The 13,388-nt window shown below is 31.8% G+C and overlaps 1 protein-coding gene across 1 annotated transcript; it reads right to left on the bottom strand.

Annotated features, from left to right (window-relative positions):
- Nucleotides 1-148: 148 nt before the first annotated feature.
- On the bottom strand, nucleotides 149-10,021 carry LOC141342161 (regulating synaptic membrane exocytosis protein 4-like). Its single transcript, XM_073846556.1, has 6 exons — nucleotides 9,635-10,021; nucleotides 5,730-5,871; nucleotides 3,741-3,853; nucleotides 3,548-3,649; nucleotides 3,314-3,453; nucleotides 149-2,207 (listed from the first exon to the last, which is right to left on the bottom strand). The coding sequence occupies exons 1-6, from the start codon at nucleotides 9,795-9,797 to the stop codon at nucleotides 1,992-1,994; spliced, it is 876 nt and encodes a 291-aa protein (XP_073702657.1). The 5' UTR covers nucleotides 9,798-10,021; the 3' UTR covers nucleotides 149-1,991.
- Nucleotides 10,022-13,388: the final 3,367 nt, after the last annotated feature.

Below are 13,388 nucleotides of genomic sequence, written 5' to 3'. Positions count from 1 at the left end.
TATTAAAATTCTGTAGATTGTACACAGTAGACTGAAAGCGTGATAAAATCGATTCATCAGAAAAGTTTATTTTCGTAGGAAGAGGTGTAATGTCTCAGTGTATATTTCCATTCATTGCATTAAAACTCTGATTCATCAACTTCTCAGAAATAAGAAGCTCGGATTATTACTAAAAAATAGAAAATAAAAAATAAATAGGTCTTGGCTTGTAAATCAACTAACAAAAATATATTAAACGACTACTTTCTCGAAAGGAAGAAATAAAAACCAAAGTTATATCGTGTGGCAATATCATCGTCCCGATGTGCATTTCTCTGCAGACAGCATCATGCTCGGAAAACTGTACAGCACAATACTGCGAAAGTCAGTGAGCTGCGGCCGCCTCCGGTAAAAAGATCTCGTGAAATTTTGGGCTCTTTTGTCAGGAATACTGCAGCTCGTTATTTCCGTAAAGATATAAAAATCCCTGGTCACGTTTTTCCCTTAAATTTGTCAACAAAGTATGATTTTACAAGGTGGAATGTTCATTCGGAATTTCGCCCTTCTGGTCCGTGTGGGACCACTGCCTAATTTTCGCTAAAATTCAATTCAGGGTGAAGGGGGGAGAGAGGATCGTCGTCGACATGCACTGTACAAGAAACTGCATTTTTTTTCTCCAAATATCGTCTTTATCAAAACATGCTGAGTTACTGTAAGATGTGCCCAAGCCATGTTGCCAAAAACCCTTTTCAACATGCTTGTTAAACGAATGAACGTCAAACAATATACGGACTAAAACTAGAAGAGCTGTAGGAGACGAATGAAAAGTAAAAGAGAACTGGAACAATATCCGGGGGGAAATCTGACAACGGAAGCAAGAAGTACAGAGAGTTTACCCTGGGACAAGGGAGAAGTAGAGAAACATGTACAATTTGCACATCATCTTTAGCTTCATGAGGCTTACGCCTTTACAATAATAAATCATAGACATTTATTTTTTTTACGTCTTTGTCACATGAACAGATTTTTCACTGTAAATAAAATCTTAAGCTTGTCATTTATCTGCTTGTCTGTAAAAATACAGTAGAGAGACCAATGAACGGTCTACAGGACAAAAAAACAAGGTTTCATGTTTTTTTTTTTGTTTTTTTTTCTTCAAATCACACTGTAGCATTCACTCCCCATGAAAATCATGCACTAGTGAAATTTATCTTTAAAAATAATAGAAATTGTTGAAAATGGCTGATCCGGTTCATTTTTTCTTTTTCTCATTGTATTTTTTTTATTTTTTTTTTGCAAGTAGCAGTCTGAGAAAATTATTTTCTATTCACTTTTTTTTTTTTCCCCAAGTTCAGCTAAAGTTGTGTCCATGCAACAAAAAACTTGTTATTTCTTCTTTAGGTTTCATACGGTATCAAGAGAAGTACTTCAATTTGATCTTAAAAGATATTTCAAACCTACATTTCATCTCTGTATTGATCTAGCAGAATCATATCTAGGGAGCGAGGTGCTCATTCCCTCGTCATAGTCTTGTTTTGTGTGTACATTGCTGGGTCTGTTGGCATGGCTTGACCCGAGGAACACTGTTAGCCCATGTAGATACAAACACATCAACATTAAAAGAAACATAAATGGAAAACGAAAGTTGAAGAGAACATTTCACCCCGTTTGAAAAAGGGCTTTTGAAGAACTCGACATGTCAGTTCTCAGTCCAGACTCATCTCCAATGGCTTCAAATAGGTTCTAAAAGCAGGAATTGTGACGTTCCTCAAGCTAAGGAGGCCATTTTTCCCCAGCTTCGTCTCGTCCCTGCCCTCTAGGGGTTGCTCTTTGCGCACGATTTGTGCGGCTTTTTTTTTGCGAGCAAAAACAGGACCGCTTTTTTCACCCCTAAGAAACAAGCTCTGAACACACAACATCAAGCATGCAGTGTTACCGGGGGGACGGGACCTGTCGCAAATCTCAAACTCCACCCAATGGCTGCTACAATAACGCTAGATTTCAGGAAACTGCTACGAGCGACCGAACGGCCCGGACCCGCTGTCGAGAGACGACTGGGAAGCTCTTCTGGTCAACGGGGCCAGGGTTGAGTCGACCAACGAAGAGGGAGGAAACAGCTTGAACCAGCCAATAACCATGTTGGACAAGTCCAGATCATCTAAAAGTATCTGAGCGGCTCCCATGAAAGATTTGTGGTCCATGCGTCCGTAGTCTCCCCACACAATGATCTACGAAGGGAAGAGAATAAATGGCCGTTAATATCAAGTCACACTCACACGCAAAAAAACTAACTGGTGATAGATTGAGGCCATGCCTCATAACATAATTTTTTTAAACATTATCCAAGTAAATACACTACAAAAAAAGCGTTGATTTAAATTAAAACGTAATTTATTCAATCATTAAACTATATTTTATATGCCATGGTTTTAAATATATTTTTTAATAAATTGTATACACAGTCAAAAGTTTTTGAACAGTAATATTTTTAATGTTTTTAAAGAAGTCTCTTCTGCTCACCAAGCCTACATTTATTTGATCCAAAGTACAGCAAAATATTTTCAAATATCTCACTATTTAAAATAACTGTTTTCTATTTTATTATGTTTTAAAATATAATTTATTCCTGTGATTCCAAAGCTAATTTTTTTAGCATCCATCATTTTTATTCCAGTTCCATGATCTTTCAAAAATCATTCTAATATTCTGATTTGCTGCTCAAAAAACATTTATTATTATTATTATTATTATATTAAAGACATTTGAGTAGAATTTTTTCAGGTTTCTTTGATGAATATTAATTTTAGAAGAACATCATTCACGTGATTTTGTAACATTATAAATGTCTTTATCATCACTTTTGATCAACTTAAAGCATCCTCGCTAAATAAAATTGTTAATATCTGTAATTTCTTTTCAAATAGTGTTACAAAAGTTTTTTTCTATTCATCAAAAAATCCTTAAAAAATGTACTCAACTATTTTAAATATTGATAATAATAATAATAATAATAATAAATGTTTCTCAAACAGCAAATCAGCATATTTGAATGATTTCTGAAGGATCATGTGACAGTGAAGACTTTAGCTTTGAAAATATATTCAAATAGAAAGCAGTTATTTTAAATAGTAAAAAGATTACTGATTTTGCTGTATTTTGGAACAAAAACATTTTTGAATTTGTCTTTAGATATTGGTATCGGACATTAAAATGTATTTGTTGACTTCTACTACAAACTGATTGATAAAGGCACTAATTCTGTTTAGACTAGCCAAATAACCATGAGATAATGAGCTAAAACTGGTAAATAAAACCATTAGGGATGACGTTGTACCTGTAAAACCTTTCCTCCTGGTGTCTCTTCAAACGACAGCTGCTGCTGGTAAAGAGGGTCCAGTGTTTTTCGTGCTACTTTTGTTTTCTTTTTGGCTATGCAGGCGCCGTTCTCCAGTAGATACACCTTTACGTAAGGGGCTGGAGAAAAACAACCACAGATGATGTTTTAATCGTGAGTGACGAGTTTTCAGGTGCATGAGAAATCAACATCGGAAAGTGTAACCTCACTCACCTGGCAGTGCCTTAGAACCTGGTTTTCCCACAAGGCCTCTGGCTCGGATGACCTCTACCTCTAGGGCTCCTTTCTTTTCCACCATTCCGATCTGAATGTCACCTAGACATGGAACAAAAGGATTTTGAGTGTAACTGGAGACACAGACACTTGAGTGAAGTGTGTATACAGAATCAAATAAACAAGAACTCACCCATAGGGGGCGTGGCTAATGTCTGTCTCCCCACAAGCTGGGCGGGGCCAAGTCCATCCAGGAAATCACTGAACTGACTGTCAGAAGAGAGTCTCACTCCAGGGAAAATGAGGCTGAGAAGAAAAGATTTTTGATTAGTAGGTTGATTCTGATTGAAACATTCTGCATCATAGTAAAGCATTTACAGTGGAAATCAATGGGGCAAATGGAAAAGCATCAATGTGCAGCTTATATGCTTGTTAAAGGAGTTATATTGGTTCTACTGCACAAAAATGCTTATTTGAGCTATAAAGTCATCAAAACTGCTGTTTTTGTGGTGGAATTGCTGTTGTAGGTAGATTATATTCTGATTACTACCTGTAAAATTGATTTTTCTCTATGTAAACGTTAAACAGTAAACATTGGGTGTTTTTTTCATTCTGGTGTGTAAATGAATATGGTAGCAGGTGAAAGACTGGATAGACCCATATTTTATATAATGTTTAAATTCTATGGTGATACATTGTGCCAGTGTTTATTATTATTAACATCTGGTGCAATACCCTGCCCCACAGATTTTTACTGTACATTGGCATTACTGTCAATACATTTTTTGTTTGAATACAATAATGAATAAAATGTAACAGGTCACTGATGTTGTTGAACGTTAAATTATTATTATTATTATTAATATTTATTTATTTTAAGTTTTTAATACTACATATTTAAAATATGCATTAATTATCATTATTTATTATTTTTTATATTTTACTATTATAATATATTATTATTTGTATATGCATATAATTAATACTATTTTTATTTTATACATTCAGACATATATAATTATTATTAATTATTATTTAATAATAACAATTTGCATCTTTATTTCGAATACAATAATTAATAGAATTTAACAGGTAACGTAACTGAATGCTAAATTATTATTACATTTTATTAAGTTTTTAATACTTATTTAAAATATGCATACATACATTATAACATGTATTATTTTTACTATGATAATATATTATAATTTCTATATGCATATAATTATTAACATTAATTTAATAATAAAATAATACTTTATTTGTAATAATTTTTTATTTATAATTATTTAAAATAACCATATATACAAGATATTATTATTAATATTATCACTACTACTATTTTTACTTTATTTTAAAATATACATATAATAATTATTATTATTTAATAACAATTTGTAACTTATATGAAGCTTATATGAAATATAATATTATTACAATTTTTACTTTATTTTAGAATATACATATAATTGTTATTATTATTATTCAATAATAATAATTTGCAACTTCTGTTTGAATACAACAATAAATAGAATTTAACAGGTCACAGATGTTGTTGAAAGCTAAATTATTATTATTATTATGTGACATTTTATTATGCATTTAATACTACTTATTTAAAATATGCATATATACATTCTAACATTTATTATTTTTACTATGATAATATATATTATTTTAATATGCATATAATTATTCACAAATGTATTAATAATAATAATAATACATTGTTTGTAGTAATTATTTACTTACAATTATTTAAAATAACCATATAAACAATATATTTATTATTATTACGGTTTTAACTTTACTTTACAATATACATATCATTATTATTTAATAATAACAATTTAATATTAATCATAGTCATATTTTTCAGGTATTTTTATGAGTATATTTTATTTAAAAATCACATATACATACAAATACACATATATTTGCCACTAAATGATTTATATATATATGAAGAGTTTATTTGCAAAAACATATATCTTCAAAAATCATGTTTTTTATTATGTTATCATGTTTTATTGTTTTATTGTGTTAGCTGTATTTTTTAGTTTTTATTTTATATCAAAATAACCTAACTGCAGACTGATTGAGATGAACTGGAATGCACAATGAAAAACATGATTTTTGCAAATAAACTTGTCATATATTCACAAAATGGTTTGTTACTTACTTTCCCTCTGAGCTGTAGCTGTTCATGCTGCCGTCAGTGGATTCGCGGCTGGCTTGTCGGGTCATTCTGCTTCTCATCTCTACGGCCAGACCAGTTTCTGTGCTCCTCTGGATAGTGCTACGCAGCTTCTTTCCTCCTGCTTCTACAGCGACACACAGAGAGAGAGACAGTGTGTCAGTCGAGATATCAAGATGTTTCAGGTGGAATGTTGAAGGACACGTTTTTGCACATCTCTCCAACAGGAAACCAAAGCCTCACACGTGGCTCAAATGTGACAGCGGATCGAGACAGTGTGATATGAAGGTCCAGAAGCACGTGGTTCTGCTCCCACAGGATGGACTGAATTCAACAATTTCTTGTTGTAGATACACTGCATCTATATCTGGCCTACAAACATGCCATAGTGTCTGTGTACATGAGATCCAGGGTGATTTGACATGATGGGTTACGCAGGTGCACTGAACCAAAATCAGACATGATGTGACCAAACACCTCAACCTGCATCAGCAACTTCAGAGCTAAACAATGCATAATCCTCATAAAGACAGAAGTTAACTTGAACAATTATAACTATAACACCTAGCTATAACTAAAAATCTGCAGATTCTTTATTAAAAATAAAGGTGCTTCATGATGCCATAGAACAGGGATCACCAAATCTGGACCTCGAGATCCATTTTCCTGCAGAGTTTAGCTCTTACCCTAATCAAACACACCTGAGCATGCTAATCAAGGTCTTCAGGATCAATAGAGAATAACAGGTAGGTGAGTGTGATCAGGGTTGGAGCTAAACTCTGCAGCGCATTGGACCTCCAGGGTAAGATTTGGGGAACCCTGCCATAGAAGAACCTTTTTTGTCTAAATGGTTCCATAAAGAACCTTCAACATCTGAAGAACCTTTCAGTTTCACAAAAGGGTCTTTGTGGCAAAAGGTTCTTCAGATTTTAAGAAGGTAAGAAAGAGATGTTTCTTTAAAGGACCTTTGACTGAATAGTTCTTTGTGGAACCAAAAATGGTTCTTCTATGGCATCGCTGTGAAGAACCTTTTAAAGTACCTTTATTTTTAAGAGTGTACAGTAAGAGTAATGACCATATTACTTGGCTAAACAGTAGTTTATTCCCATTATTATGATGCATTGCACAATTTCACCCAAGTAATAAGTCACCTGAGGCTAAAATCGCTGTTAAACACGTTCTCTCATTGCTTATTGCTTTATTTAACTTGACGTCCAAAACTGATGCACATCCTGTTCTTTTACTGCGTATGCAAAAATGAGGATGATACAGTAATGTGATGCATCCACTCAGAATGCAGAACCTGCTTTCAATAGGTAGGAGAGAGAAGGAAGGCTACAGGAAGCAGAACGCGACTGAGCTGCTGAGATTAAACCATTCATTTGCAGGTCACACACAGCAGGCTTGATTTTCTTTTTATTCAATGTCATCCGCCTCTGCTTTCGGCCCTGAGACGTAACTGCACACAAGAGGATGACGAACATAGCGGTGGATGCGAATGTCCTTTTCTGTACTAACAGTGCACTTGTATAAAATAATCAAGAACTCATAACTGTTGTGGGTCTTGTTGAACTTGACCGAGATAAAGTAAACCTGAGAAACCGATGTCAGAAGACCCAGTTCAATGATCTCTTCATGCGACAGTCCACACAAAAATGTCGCCGTTCAAATCCTGTATGACTTGCAGAATGCAGATGACATTTTTAAGAATGTTGGTAACCAAACATTTCTAGTTCCCATTGACTTCCATTGCACTTTTTGTCCATTCAATGGAAGTCAATGGAAACCAAATCTGGTTTGTTTCCAATATTTTTCAAAATGTTTTCCTTTGTAATCCACAAAAGAAAGTCAGCCATGAGGGTGAGAAAACGTATATTTTTGTATGGACTGTCGCTTTAATGACGCGTGTTTAGGTTCAGGTCATATTTTAACCAAAATCAAAAGAAATAAAAATAATAATAAGGCCTATTTATTTTATTTCATTATAATTAAGCACAAAACGGGTAAATTATATTAATAAATAAATTAAAAGTTATATTAATTTGTACATAATTTATACATCATGATAGAATTTATGTTGAATATAAAATAATAAGGATTATATTCATTCATATTTATACATACAAATACACATGTATTTGGCAATAAATAATACATAATATTATAAATGAATAAATACATAATTTTTAATTTGCGCAATATTTTAACAAAATAAAATTAAAACAAATACATAGAAAATAGAATATTTTTTTTTTAAATGAATAAATATTAATAAATAGAGATTAATTTGTAAAGATCATGATAGTATTTGTGTTGTACTGTCTTTAACTTATGCTGAATAGAAAAAACATATTTGCCACTAAATAATGTGATATTATGACAAAATAAATAAATATATTTCAATTTGCACAATGTTTTAGTTAAAATAAAATTCAAACAAATTAATAAATAAAAAAGTAATACAAAATGAAAAAAATAAATAAAATGAATAAATATATATAGTCATATTAATAAATAAATAAAATAGTCATATTAATTTGTAAAGAATTTATACATAGAATATAATTTTTTTTAATGAATAAATATTAATAAATAGAGATTAATTTGTAAAGATCATGATAGTATTTGTGTTGTACTGTCTTTAATTTATGCTGAATAAAAAATATTTATTTTATATTTATTCATATTTAAATTCAAATATACATACAAATACACACATATCTACCACTAAATAATAAGTATTATAATAAATAAATAAATATATTTTGATTTGCACAATGTTTTAATAAAATTAATGTTTTAAAACAAATTAAAAAAATAAAAAGTAATAAACAATTAAGAAATTATAAAATAAATAAATAAATACATTAATAAATAAATTAAAATAGTCATTATCTGTAAAGAATTTATACATCATGATAGTGTGTTTTGTACTGAATTTAATGTATCCTGAAAAAAAACTAATATTTATATTCATTCAAATTTAAATTCATATATACATACAAATGCACATATATTTGCCACAAATATATAATATTATATATAAACAAATAAATAAATAAATTTTGATTTGCACAATGTTTAAAAAAAATAAAATTAATAAATAAAAAGTTAAATAAAATGAATACATATTAATAAATACATTTAAATAGACATTAATTTGTAAAGAATGTATATATCATGATAGTATTTGTGTTTTACGGTTTATAATTTATGCTGAATAAAAAAGAAAAAGGCATTAATATTCCTGTAGTACAATAACACATTTTGAGAGTAACGTGTTTAATTGTAATAAAAAAAATATATAATAATAATAATAATTTATAATTTTATGTATTCAAAGAAAAAATAATAATTTAGGATAAAATATGACCTGTACTATGTTCTCTCGAGAATCACTAAATATATATTAAATATAATAATGGATTAAACAGAATATGGCTGCGCTTGCGCATCCCACGAAAGGTATTAGTTCTGCAAGATATGAAAAGTCATACGATATTTCCAGTGATATTAATCTCTAGAGCGACTGAAGGGGGAGAAAGTGAGAGAGATGCTGTAGAGAAAGGAAATCAAACACCTTCAAGGTCACAACACATGATGCTCGATTCCCACCAAACCACCAAAAAACACTGCACAACTACTCAGTACTACGAAACTGAATATATGTGCAATTTATGCACCTAAATAATTTATGACAGCCATGCACAATTCTGCACAATTATACTGTGTGTAAACACCACCAGAAATAACTACAAACCTAATTAAATATGAATGAAAAACAGTTCAGTATCTTAAGTATGTTCTCTAACACCAAATATCCTGCAAAACGCATTTACTTTGACATGCAAGATGCTCATTCAGTCCTCTCCACATGTGACACATCTTACCTCCATCTTCCTCATCGAAAGAATTCATGCAAGGGAAGTAGACGGCCAGCGCTTCAAATGAAGCCGAGAGACTCATGCGGCTCTGGGAGCGCTGCATGCGTCCACCGGTGCTGCCCGCACCCGAGCCCGTGGTGGACGTGGCATCGTGGCTTTGCCTGCCCATGTTTACAGCCGGGGCGATTGGAGAAGATGCTGAAGTGCTGAGACTGTGGACGACGAGCTGAACTGAGAATACAGAGTGCTCTTAAACAACATTTAAACTGGACGTGCTCTTGCTCCAGACCGGGTTTGTTTTGGGTTCTTCAGCTGGAGAACAATCTGCGTCGAATGATCTCCCTGGAGTATGCAGCATTAGTGTGCGTTCGGCGCAGTGAAGCTGTCGGCTCTCCTCAAGCTATCTCCTTTCTAACACGCGCAGGAGGGGGGAGGAGGCGGAGCCTGGCTCCTTTTCTTGCATCCTCCCCCGGCCAATCAGAGGCAGCGGTGTGGCTCAGCGCTTCAGATGCTTCTCCAGGCACATGAGCTTTACCCAGAGATACTGCAAATGTGTGTGTGTGGGGCCATTAGGAACCTGAGCATCTCTTGCCCTGACTGTCCACATGCCAGTCACCCACAGTTCACGTGTTAAACACACACACACACACACACACACAGAGAGAGAGAGAGAGAGAGAGAGAGAGTGGCTGACAATCCTCCTTTCTCTTCAGCTCTTAAAAAGAGATTTATTTTGCCTGTGCTGACGTGCATCTTTTATCTCAGGCCTCCACCTCTCTCTTCACTATCTCCCAGTGTAAATGTTTACCACTGAAGATGTCCGGCCACCGAAACAGCTGAATCACTGCTATGCCAGAAAAATATCCCTGCAAAATGCATTGCAAATATTTGCATAGTCATAACAGGAATAGCAGGCATTTCCAACCATTTCCAACAGGCACTTAAAGCATCACGTTTAGAGAAAAACAAGACACTGGGTGTCTAATGAGGGCTAAAATACTGGATTTTTGCATTGTGCAAAATTTACAACCACGATAGCCAGGACAGTGCTAGGTGGTTTCTACAGTGCTATGAAGGTCAAAATTACCCAAAGTCTCTATGACAGGATTCTCAGTCTTTGAATGCCTTTAAGGACCTCTTTTCTAAAACATATTTTTATGAAGAGTGACGCATTTATACTAGATTTACAAAACAAGTGTTTTAAAAATAAAATAACTGCTTTTTCTTTATCTTTGTTCTGCTATTTTTGTAGTATTAGATTAATAAATGTGAAAAGAAACTTTTCAATTCATAGAGTGACAGTGGTGAGAAAAATCCAATAAATAGTGTATTTTTTTTTTATTTTTTTTTAAACAACTTGGACATTATATTTATTTTTTTAGCCAATGGAATAAGATCATGATTATTAATATAATGATTTTCAACCTGTGGCACTAATAATACCAAATTTGTTCAAATATATTCTCAAAAAATATATATAAAAATAATATTAATTAATTAAATGATTGGCTTTATGTAGTAAAGGCTGAATAAATATTTTAATATTATCTTAAAAATATGTACATTGCATTAAATAACCTATCTTTGTTCTTCCATTATTGTAATATTAGATTAATAAATGTGAAGACAAACATTTCAATTCAGAAGTTGACAGTGGTGAGGAAAAATCCAATAAATAATGTATTTTATTTATTTAATATTTATTTATTTTTAAACAATGTGCCCATTTGATTTTTGTTTCTTAGTTAATGGTTCAAGATCATGATTATTATGAATATAATGATTTTCAACCTGTGTCACTTATGATACCAATTTTTATTTCTTCCTTCAAATATACCAAAATAAATAATAAAATACAATAAAATAAAATAAATGATTTTTTAAATGTTTTTTTTTTTTTTGTATGACTGCTAAAGGCAGAAGAAAATATTTTTATATTAAATATTTAAATATTTGAACAAATATGAAGAGAAATATTGAGAGTGGTAATGTTTTTTTTTTTTAATTCATTTATTCTTTTAAACAATGTGCACATTAGATTTTTATTTCTTGATCAGGGGAATATTTATTTCTTGGTCAATTATTAATAAAATTTCAACAAGTGTTTTCAGCCAGTGGCACTGATAATAAATTTATGCAATCTTTTCCCTCAAATATATTATAAAAATAATAAAATATAAAAAAGTGAGGAAAATCCAACATAAAATGTATTTTTTTAAGATTAATAAATTAATTTAACAATGTGCACATTATTATTTTTATTTCTTATTCAGTGGAGTAAGATCATGATTATTAATAATGATTTTCAAATTAGTTAATATTTTCCTTCAAATATATTCTCAAAAAAAATATATATATAATAATAACAATAATTAGCTTTTAATTAGCCAATAATTAAATAATTTGCCTTTATGACTGTGCTAAAGGCAGAGGAAAATATTTAAATATTATCCAAAAGATATGTAAATATGTCTGTTATTATTGTAATATTAGATTAATGTGAAGAGAAACGGTGATGTGGAATTCTAATAAATAATGTATAGTTTATTTATTTTGTAAACAATGTGCACATTAGATTTATATTTCTTAGTGAAATAACATGATTATTGATGATTACTTGACCAGTATTTTCCATCAGTGGCACTAATAGCAAATTTGTGCAATTTGTTCCCCTCAAATATATTATCAAAAATAAATAAAATAAAATAAAATAAAATAAAAATGATTTCTGAAGGATCATGTGACACTAAATACTGAAGTAATATTGCTGATAATTCAGGTTTGCACCACAGGAATAAATTACATTTTATAAATTACATTTTAAAATATGTTATAATAGAAAACAGTTGTTTTACATTTGTTTTACATTTTATATATAATATTAGTGTTTTTGAAGCCTTGGTGAGCATAAGAGACTTCAAAAAAAAAAAAAAAAATTAAAAATCAGAATGTTTCCATACACACACTGCATATATGGTGTCTTCCATATCTGAGTAAGTATACCTATCTGGTATCCAGTACTACTCTGGTCTATTATGATATTCATGTTGATTTGTTTATGGGTGTTTTACATTGTGAGGTCTGAATATCTTCTAGCAGACATGAAGAACATAACAGAGTGTACTGTTACTCCCAAACCTGCCAGAACGCACTCACATCCTGATTCACAGCCAAACGCGAGTCTTCTGGAGCCGTGAAACAGCACAGGGGGGCAGAGGTGACGTCTCAAAACCCTCATAACACAATAAAGCAAAAGGAAGGAAGCAGACAATTACAGCACACTGACTGAACTAGTCTAAACTAGACATTTCACTGTGAAACTCAGCAGGACTGACAGCCAGAGAAAGGAAGTGGGTTTTTTAAACACTTAAAAGTATTAACTGCTCAGGTCAAATAAAAATTCTAGTGACCCACATCTACAAACTAGACAATCTGAGCAAACACAAAGCAACAAGCAAACTCAGAAAAGCTACGAAAGAGCTCTAAGAAGTCAAACTTTCCCGTGGGTTACCACATAAGGAAATCTGATTTGATAAATCTCTAAAACTCCTCTATTGCAAGCAGTTTAGCTAATACCAAACACATGACTTGATTCCGGAAAATGTTGATTAATCATTCATGATCCACAAATATGCAGTCTGAGACTACAATGTAAACTAAATGCAGTCAACACGATCAGCCATAGGGTTCAAAAAAAGTGCAGATTAGAGGAAAACATGTATGAATCAGTGTACTACTAAAAAAAACTACTAAAAAACAC

Source organism: Garra rufa, chromosome 9 (assembly GCF_049309525.1).
Source record: "Garra rufa chromosome 9, GarRuf1.0, whole genome shotgun sequence".
Classification (NCBI taxonomy): Eukaryota; Metazoa; Chordata; class Actinopteri; order Cypriniformes; family Cyprinidae; genus Garra; species Garra rufa.
Note: the sequence above shows the minus strand (reverse complement) of the source record. Positions and strands in the feature narration are given on the sequence as shown.